This window comes from Chinchilla lanigera, unplaced genomic scaffold (assembly GCF_000276665.1).
Source record: "Chinchilla lanigera isolate Chin_1 unplaced genomic scaffold, ChiLan1.0 scaffold00022, whole genome shotgun sequence".
Taxonomy (NCBI): Eukaryota; Metazoa; Chordata; class Mammalia; order Rodentia; family Chinchillidae; genus Chinchilla; species Chinchilla lanigera.
In genome coordinates, this window is record NW_004955423.1 from 3,335,866 (window position 1) to 3,346,558 (window position 10,693).

At 34.1% G+C, this 10,693-nt stretch overlaps 1 protein-coding gene across 17 annotated transcripts in view; it reads left to right on the top strand.

Annotated features, from left to right (window-relative positions):
- Znf644 (zinc finger protein 644) overlaps positions 1 to 10,158 on the top strand; it is a 94,298-nt gene extending 84,140 nt beyond the window's left edge. For 10 of the 17 annotated variants that reach the window (XM_005385072.2, XM_013514500.1, XM_013514496.1 and 7 more), the window contains 2 exons: positions 7,595 to 7,697; positions 8,460 to 10,049. In XM_005385072.2, the coding sequence (XP_005385129.1) occupies positions 7,595 to 7,697; positions 8,460 to 8,652 (296 nt within the window). In that variant the 3' untranslated portion in view covers positions 8,653 to 10,049. Of the gene's footprint in view, positions 1 to 7,594; positions 7,698 to 8,459 lie in introns of those variants that run through there. The other 7 variants (XM_005385073.2, XM_013514499.1, XM_005385074.2 and 4 more) reach the window with 2 other exon arrangements.
- Positions 10,159 to 10,693: the final 535 nt, after the last annotated feature.

Here is a 10,693-nt window from a genome sequence, read left to right on the forward strand (position 1 = left end):
CTGAGCTAAATCCCCAGCCCCTGCCTACTCTTCTGGATACAGAATTAGTATCTACAATATATAAAAATCTGAAAGGCAGGAATGGTGGTGCATGCCAGTTATCCCAGCAGTGGGGAGGCTGAGACAGTAGGGTTGCCATAAGTTTGAGGCCAGACTAAACTATATGGGGAGACCCTGTCTCAACCACCCCTCCAAAAAAGAACTCAACAAATTAACCCTTAGAAAACGATGAAACCAAAAAGTGGGCAAATGAACTGAACAGAAAACTTCAGAAAAGTACAAATAGCTAATAAGTATATTAAAAATGTACATCTTTAACCATTAGAGAAATGCAAATTAAAACTACTTTGAGATTCCATCTCAACCGACTCAGAAAGGCTATTGTCAAGACTAGAAAGAATAATTAATGCTGATGAGCCTGGAGGGATGATTGGGGGACCCTCTCTGTAGTGTACATGTGAATGTAAACTAGTACAACAACTGGAAGTCAGTCCCCAAAAAACTAAATACCGCTTTACACAACTGTATGACTTCCAGGTTTAATCCCATAAGTCAGCAAACTATAGTGATACATGAATACTTGTGTTTATGGCAGCACAATACACAAATAGTTAGGCTGTGGAAGCAGTGCAAATGCCTTTCAGGAGAAAAACAGAAAAGAAAAAAAATACATTTAAGGGAATATTACTCAGCCATAAAGAAGAGTGATGTCATATCTTTTGCAGGAAAATGAATAAACTAGGAATCATCATGTTAACTGAAATAAGCCAGATTCAAAAAGTTAATTATCATGTTTTATGTTAGAAGCCAAGTAAATAAAATGTCTAAATAAACAAATGGAGAAATGACAAGAAATTAAGAGATAGAATTTTGGGGAAGGATCTCACCAGGATGAGAGGGGAGGAAAAGGTAAAGGGGGTGACAGGATAGAAAATGATAAAGATATGTTAAATGCATATACCATTTTTTAAAAATGCAACTCACCACTTGGTATTACCAACATACATTATTTTTAAAAACCTGTTACTAATCATCCCATCGAATAGCAGAAGCTTCTACAAATTGTGATTTTTCTTCTGCATGGACTCTTTTTTGAACCAAGATTATAAGGCTGTTGCTACCCCTAGTATCACCTCCATCTATGTAGGGCAAACTCATCTACATGTCTCTTTTAGACTAATACTAGTTAAGCCACAAATGTACTTCTCAAACCAAAGGACATTTGCTTTCCAGATAGTTTGCATATCATCCTGTTACGGATGAAATGTTTAAACATTTTAGTTTGTTAACTTTGCCACTGATTACTTTGTGATTCTGGATTAATAATCATTTTTTAGTCAGGGGGAATGGAAACTCTAAAATTGATGATAGTTATTTAGAACACTGAAAAGATACCTACTGAACACAATATCAGGGAGAAATGATAAGAATACTTTAAAAGTTATAATATATTATATACTTAGTTATATATATTTTATACTTAGTTCCTGATTAAAAGGAAAACATTGCTTTTCATAATAATAAACCACTTAAACTACTCATCTCAGGAATGATGAGCTAGGAGTAGAGGAGTCCTTTCTAGTCTGCATGTGGTATAGAGAGTGTGAATTCAATTTTCTCTGGATAAACTATCCTTTTTTAAGGGGTTGAAGTGGAACTACATGTATCCTTTCTTATTTAGGGCATTAGCTACTCAGAACCAGGACTAAGGACATAATTATTGTTTAAAAATTATTTGAGAATGTCAAGACTACAAGAGCAAACCACTCAGAAAGTGGAACCCTATGCATTTGCACAGGCTGCACATCCCTAAAAGCTGGTTTCTCAGCTACTTCATGCCAACAAAAATATAAGCTGGAGAAAAAAATAAAACTGCTGCTTTCTAACAGATGGCTTCCCCTTACCTTCATCCCTATTTTGTACTAGCCAACATATTTTTTAAACAATAAAAGTAAGCAAAAAACCCTGGTTCTTTGCAGTTAGGTCTGAGAGAAAGATAATTCCATTTGCAAATATTTTATATACTTAGGGCTCATAAACCTTGAAGGATTAGCTACAAAAATCAGAATTGAGTTTATTTTTTCATCTTACACTTGTGTGTCCCTTGGGATGTGTGCGTCCTCTTCCCACCCCACCACAGCACCTACCACCCTTGCCACCAGCTTTTGAATGGTAATAGGATGGATTATGGTTTGCCCATTTGTGTTATTTTTATTACTGCTGTCTTTTTGAGAAACTCATAATTGTTACTGCTTGCCCAGTGTGTATAAGGTAACCAGATAGACATTTTCTTCCCTATAATAGGGATATAACCTGACTCTTATTTTAATTACTGTGCATATAACCTAGTGGTTAATGTTACGTTTTACTGTAACCCAGTGCTGTGGTTTGAATGTCCCCTCCAAAATTCATATTGAAATATTACTGCTTCTGTAACAGTATTAAGAGGTGATTAGGCCAGTAGAGCTCCTCATCAGTGGCTGTTATTATGGAAAGGAGAAGATGTTGTAGAGCACTTGTGTGCCCAAGCAGACACTTGTTCCAGAGGCTGAGCCCACTAGAGCTGTAAGCGTCAGGAACCCTTCTAGTCCCTAAAATAGTAGAACTAGCAGCATGCAGTGCCAGCCTGAGAGAACCACAGGCACATCACCTCAATCCAGCAGATGTGGGACTAGAGGTTTGGAGGCCAAATCTGAGTGTATCTAGGAGATCATACATGGAGAAGGATTATTCTGGAGCTTCAAGGTTTAATGTTGTTTTCCCTGTTGGTCTTTTTATCCCTTTGGAATAAGACTGTCCTATCCCTATTCCACCATTTATTTTGGAAGTTGCTAACTTGTTTTGATGTCACAGATTACTAATGGAAGGAATTTCCCTCAGGAAGGATCATGCTTTGAGTCTCACCCATGTATGATTGAGATAAAACTCTGGACTTTGGAATCTTGCGTTGTTGCTGGAAGTTTTTTAAAAGACTTTTAGGGGCCATTAGGATGGAATGCATGTGTTTTGTATGCGAGAAGAACTTGAGTTTTAGGGAGATAGGGGACAAAATGCTGATTTAAATGTCCCCTCTAAAATTCATGTTGAAGTTTTATTGCCGTTGCAGTAGTATTATGAAGTAGGAGGGCCTGTAAGAAATGATAGGGCTATTAGGGTTCTGCTGTCATGAATAGATAATGCTGTTATTGTGCAAGTGGGTTAGTTATTGCAGGAGTAGATTCCTGATAAAAAGGATGTTTGCCCAGTTTCCTCTTGTTTTTTTCCTGTGCTTGCTCACCCTTCTGCCATGTTATAACTGAATAAGAAGGGCTTTACCAGATGGTGGTGCGATGCTCTTTGACCTCCAAGCTTCTAGACTATGAGCCAAATACATCTTTGTTATTTCTGATTTACCCAATCTGGTATTCTGTTACAGCAGCAGATAACAGACTAAGACACCTAGAGATGCCAACAACCAGGGAAGAAACTATGAAATGGGACTTTTAAATAATTGGGCGTGGGAAAACAATTGCAAATAAAATTGTTTTGGTAATGGCTAGAATCTTCAGGTGTTGTTTTTTTTTTTTTTTTTTTATGAAATAAGACCTTATTCTCTGAGGTTATTTCTAGAGTGAAGAAAAAAGACAATAATGGGCAGAAAAGTAAAAGGGGCAAAAAATTTCATTTAAGAATGTGAAAGCCATAAGTAACCTAGTTTTCTATACATATAAAACTAAACAGTGGTTCACAAAACAGGCTTGAATTGTGTTATCTATCAGTAAGCTCTTCACTGATCTGGTTGAATGCTGTGGACATGTTATATTTCATAGCATAGCAGTATGGTATTCTTTCTCAGAACTTAAAATCTGTTGTATTTAACCAAGATAGCTGTTTTACAGAAAAGCGTATTGTAGAATATTTTGTATATGATCTGATGGCTCAATTCATTTTCCTCACAAGTAAAGTATTCCCAGTAAGAGTTTAAAGCTTTTTAAGAGGTCAGGTAAGTTCACAGATTTTTTTTAGTCTTCTGATTGAAATAGATTCCTTGGACAGTGTCTGCTACCCTGTATAGGTAGATTTGAGTGGAGCAAGGTTTGAGGCTGAGTCAGGAGAGGTAGAGTTGACTGGATTTCTTCATCTCTACAAAAGCAGTTATAGTCAAGGAGAAGAAAACTAAGAAGTTCTAAAACTCCAGTAGTTTTGCATACTTAGAACACTTTGGAAATCAAAAAAATGTGAGGGGGCTTTTTTCTTTAACACTATTAAGTACAGATAAAACCCAGAATGGCTTTATATAACAATGACTATTCGGCAGATTATTCATATAAACAACTTCATTATACCTTTGCTATTTATCAGAAATATTAATGAAATCCATTACACTAAAATTGAATGTATTAGTGATACATTCTACATTTAACATCCTAGGAACTGTGGGTATAATCTAGAGTAAAACTATTTTTCCCTCTAGATATAAAATCCATTAAATGAGAATGTTTGTAATAGATATGTTTGGACATCATCTTTTTCATTAAGTATATGATTTTGTGTAAATCATCTTCTATATAGAGGATGCATATGTGTCTCCTTTGTATACAGGTTAACAATATGTTAAACATAACTTTTTACAGACTTTACTAAATGTGTGGGCAGATTACAGAGGCACAGTTAGATGTTAGTATTAGAAAAAAATTTTTCCTGTTAAATAGAATCATGTTTCATCCACTAGAAAAAAGATACTTCAGACACTAAGCAATAAAGTAATAATGGAGATATTAAGACATTGAGACATTTAGGTTTAATTACCAAGGGTCTCGGGTTTTTTATATCTTAACCTTATGGATAAGATTCTAGGCTGGTGACATAGCTCAGCGGTACAGGTGCCTGCCTGGCAAGTGCAAGGTCCTGAGTTTGATTCCCGGTAACAAAATAAAAAGAAAGAAAGAAAAAAAAAATTCTATAGATTGTTGGTGTATGAGGTTCTTTAACCCTGCTTGGGACCCTAGCTACCAGAAAGTCTTACCACATGCTGGCAGACAGTCACATTTAAAATTTATGTGTGATCATTCATAAAACAGCTGAAACTTCAGTTTCTAGAGTCTGTACAGCAATACTACTTTCCCCTCTATTAAAGAAGTTAAAATGTTTTCACATTTTAATAAACATGTCCAATTTCATTTTTAAAGTAGTATCACAGCATTTAAATGTAACATACATGTTTTATAAATGTTGAAACATTCTTTTGCATACTTCTTGCCATTTCCTGCCCTTCTCAAACCTTAATTTGTGGAAACTGCTTTTAAAGGTTATTATGTATTCTGTTTGTATCCAATAGTAATTTATTTGCATTTTTAAAAGAATTTGAATGCAGTGTGGCAATTTGGACAGCCAGTAAGCTCATTAAAGTAAGATTCTACCTGTGACGATCCGATAAACCAAATGCACGCTCTTTTCTACATTATAGAAGCAGGGATTGTGTATGGTTTACCTTATAGGTGGAAAATGGCTGACATCTAGTAGTACTCACCCCTTGAGTTTCCTGAACTCTATTTTCAGTGTGTGAATCACTTAAAATCCACTTAAATTCACATTACTCACTGGAGCAAGTAGGATAAAGAACAAGGTACTTTAGTTATACTCACTGTGAAGAGCTAGTCTGGTGTGTGATTTCTATCTAAGATAATGACAAATGTGTGGCTGAAGCAACATACTTAAACAAATGGTGCAAAGGGAATGGATAGGACTGTTACCTGTATTGTGTACCAGAATTTCCATTCTCGTACCACCTAAGTGGCAGTGGCTAAATAACTGGGTTTTTTGCTTTATTTGTACTCCAGAAAAAGAATTTGTAGAGTTCCTATTGTGTACCAGGCTCTTGACTAACTAGTGAAAACCTTGTAAGATTTTTCTGTTCCAGATTTTGGCTGTTTAGCTTTGAATTAGCCATTCTTTAATACTTGATTTCCAGTTATTCTTTATTTTTTAGACTCTTGTCCTAAGGATACACAGAAAAAACTATGTTTCCTAGATGTTACTTTTAAACAGGCAGGTGATAGATGATACAAGTGGCTTGAATGAGATTTTTAGCCTTCTTAGGGTTTTCAATTTTCTGTGTGGCGTTTCTACTAGCATTGCCACTTGAGTACCGTGAGGAAGCATGTTTGCTGTTTTTGTAATGGTAGCATCTGTTCTTTTGGAATCTGTACTTTGAGCAACTCATTTCACAGACTCATTGAATAGCCAATTCCTGTTCTCTCTTACTTAGAATTTTTTCAGGGGATTTCCTGTGGCAGAATTAAAAGAAGAAAAGTCATTTGAATGACTCTCGTTGTGTTTTATCCCTCCCCCTTTGGATCCCTAGAGATAAACTCTTACCTTCTCTTCCTGCTAATTGATGAGCAGAACCTTGGATTACTCTCATCTCTTTGTTTAAAGGAGTGGTGTAGCTGTATTCAGTGACTTATAAAATGTTATGTCCTATCTACTTCAACCTATAAAAATAGTTTCCTTTATTAAATCAATATTTTTGAAAAGATGATTAAAAGAAAGGTGAAATGATGGAAAATTTCAGGAACAGCACTAAAATTTTGGTCTACCCTAATAGTTTTAAATCTCTTCTTCCCTCTTTTTAATCATATTTTAAAAATACATTGTTGCCGGGTATCGTGGCACATGCCTATAATCCCAGCACTTGGGAGGCTGTGTCAGAGGATTGCAGTGAGTTCAAGGTCAGCCTGGACTATACAGTGAGTTCAAGGCCAGTCTGAACTACATAGCGAGATGCTGTCTCAAAAAACGAAGCAAAAAAACAAAATAAAAATAAACTGTTGAAGAATATATAAAATGAAATACATAGAAAGCATTAAACATCAGATCCATTAGTAAACATACATAAGATAATGGATTTATATTTATTTTCAAATAAACTCACATATTTGCATGACTGTACATGTAATACAAATTGAGTTAAAACATGAAGAGTTGAGCTTTTTTGCCCTTGAATTGCTATGAAAATAGATTTTTTTATTTTTTATTTTTTTTCTTTTTTGGTACTGGGAATTGAACGCAGGACCTTGCACTTGTTGGGCAGGTGCTTATGCCACTGAGCTATATTCCCTGCCCTGATTTTTTTATTGAGGTTTTTATTATAGTATTGATTATTCCCTTGCTGAGTTTTCAAAGCACGTGAAATCTACTCAGTGGTGTAGTAATCAAATGCAAACTTAATTTAATGACATTATAATTTTCCTGGAAATAAGGAAGATTTAACTGAATATTAAAATTATGTATGATCAAAAGCATAAAGATTACTCTATTGTAATAATTGACCAGTTGAGGAGTTTCCAGTTGATTTACTTAGATTTTCTCAGTTCTAGTTTTGTATGGTAAAGCATTATTTGAAAAAAAAAAACAAAAAAAACCAGTAAAGGACAATTGTATGCAGGTAACATTACTGCTACTAAAGAATCGGCTACAAGTTTATGCATGGCTCAAGGACTAGGGAAATTAATGAGAACTTGCTTCTAAATTGATATAGATGGTGTGACCTCTCTCTAAAATATATGTTTTAAAATGCATAAGAAATGTTAAGTTTTTCTCTTCCCTTTTTTAGCCTTAGATTGTAAGCAAAAGAAATCAAGGTCAAGATCTGGAAGCAAGAAGAAAATGCTAACATTACCTCACGGTGCTGACGAGGTTTACATTCTCCGATGCAGGTATATGCCTATTTTACCCAATTGGTCAGTTTCTTCAGACTTTGCTTTGAGACATATTAGCTAATTTATTGAAGATTTTTAGTATGTGGCAGAGTGCATTCTCAGTGTCGAGTTACAAATGAACTTTTAGAGACAGGCTTAAAATCTAATTTAGCTCAAAATATAGTGTAGTTTACTTCAACACCTAATGACTTGAGTTTTATCTATTAGGCAAGAGACTACATTATTCTATAATTTATAAAAGGGGCGTTTTATTTGTTATGTTTTAATTAGGTTTGTTTGGTTTAATTTGGTTTGGTTTAATTTTTGCTGTCTTAAGTTCTGGTTATCAGGGACTATAACTTCCTCTCATATACACACCTCTTTGGAAACATTCACACAGGAATATGCATATATAAACATCTGTGTAAGGAATTCTCAATTGAGGAGGGGGTCTTTAGAATGAAAATTTTTGGAGTAATAGTTGCAAATGAATAAGATGTGGCGATATTAGGATGACTATTTAGTTAATTTTAACCTAAACAGGGTTCCTCCTTCAGCAAATATTACTGCAATTTGTGATATCTATTAGTAAACATAGGAATTGAGAGTCTTGATACAGTATTGTCATTTCAACTGTATTTAGAATCTGCCAGACCAGTGCTATATGTAATACTGTATATAGTAATGTTTATTGCTTAAATTTATGGTTTTTATGTGAATTGGTTTTAAATAGAGGGAATTGTTTGTGTTAAGAAAACTGTAATCAACCTTCTTCTATAGGTTTTGTGGCCTAGTCTTTCGAGGACCATTGTCTGTTCAGGAAGACTGGATTAAGCACTTACAACGACACATTGTAAACGCTAATCTTCCACGGACTGGAGCTGGCATGGTGGAAGTCACATCACTACTTAAAAAGCCTGCCTCCATTACAGAAACTTCATTTTCTCTACTAATGGCAGAAGCAGCTTCATAGAACCAGGAAACCTTTTAAAAAAGCAAATCTAAATCAGATGTAAATTTGAAATTCTTTGTCTTTTTTTTTGTAAGCCGCATTAAATTATCCGTTTATAAATGCTAAAGCAGGAAAATGGGGAAAAGTGAATTACACTGACATCAGAGCAAATTGAATACTTAAAACAGTAAGTAGTCTATATATTTTATATAGGACAGAAGATGTGTTTTTAAGGTTTACTAAGTTTTGTTGGTTAACTATCCACTTATTAGAAAATCTTACATGTAAACAGCCATTTATAAACTGTTGCACATGGATATATATGGACAGACTTATTGGAAAAATATGTTTTCTGCAGTGTTACCAGAATCAAGGCTCTGTTTGTTCCCCATATGACTTGCATAGAAAAATAAAATATTATATATTTTGTTTGTATGTATTTAGTGTTTTGTATAATATCAGGAATTGCTAACTAAATTACTCAACTTAGGGCATTAAATATCATGTACTTCATAGTTTGAGACTGTTCACTCAAATAGGGCAGAGTAATATTCTATCTAGATGTGTAAGTGTTTTTTTAAAAATCACATGGAACGGTTTTTTTTATACTAAAAAGTGGAGGGAGATTTGTTTAAACAAGTATTTCTAAAAGAAATATGTACATAGTCCTGGAAATTATTTGTGGTAAGGAAATATTCTTTACTCCAATCGCATTTCTCAGACAATAAAGTGGTGCATCCATGCTACCTCCTACTTTGTCAATAAAGATGCTATTTACCCTTTACATTTTTGTATCATAATAGATTAAAAAAAATCTAATGTTCTTTATTGCAAGACATCCTTTTGTTAAAAGATTTGTTTCTTTTTAATGTTTTACCTAAAATTTGACATGCTTACAGGACAGGTTTGCCTCTTACTTTATTTAACATTGTAGAAATGTAATTAATAAAAGATACTACACAATTTAGAATAGGCTTTCTCATTTATATTATCTTCCAAATTTGATCAGTTAGCAAAACTTAATACACCAATTAAAATATTTCTACATATGATGAGAATGTTTACAATTTAAATTTTAGAACTTGTTTTGGATGTGATTATATGTACAAAAATTGTGTAACACTATGCTCATGCTAAGAACCGACATAACGGAATTACTGAAATAAATGTGCTGTGAGGAATGGAAAATACGGTGCAGGTGTCTTGGTCATGATAAATTGTGATTATTCTTCTAAGTTCTTTACAAAAACAGGTCAGTTCTTTTAATATGAATTGAGATTCCTTTACGAAGAACAGTTTTTGTATGCAAGCACCATTTCATTTAATTTCATGTAGTTTGGCCAATACTGTAGTTGAACCAAGGATATGCATTGATACTTTTCCTCATATGTAAATAAAGTTAAAAACAGTCAAAATAAGGAGTATTTTGGTAGAGTATATACATACCTCACTGCCAGTGAAAATTGTTTTCCTATGGTATATCTCCTTACCAGAAAAATCTCTAAATAAAAAAAGACTTAAAGAAAATGATAATGTCTATAATGTGAAGCATTTATTTTTATCATTGGTAGAAATAGTCTATTTGAGATTGTATGACATTGATTAAAATTGTTTATATTAACCAGGTCACTTTATTCATTGGACATAGGCTTTCTAGAAGGGCACCTCATTGGTCAACATAATGTATGTGAAAAGATAATTTTTCTTATTCATGATTAATTAACTCTTAATTCAGGACCACTTTCTCTGTGAAATCAGAAGAGTCATTTTCAAGGTGGGGTCTCTTGAATCCATGGTATTAGATGAGAGAAAAGTGGTTTTTTTCAAAGGGCCTGATCAAATCTTTTTTTTTTTTCTTTTTTGTTTTTTTTCTAAATTGCCCAGGCTGGCCTCCAACTCAAAATCCTCCTGGCTCAGCCTCCAAGTACTTAGGATTGCACGTACACACCATGTTACCCAGCTCAGTTTTTTAAATTGGAAGACATAGTACATAGCCAGTAACGTTTAGACATTTTAAAAAAATCATAACAGAATGGGAAGGCTAGTAATCTCTAGAGACCCT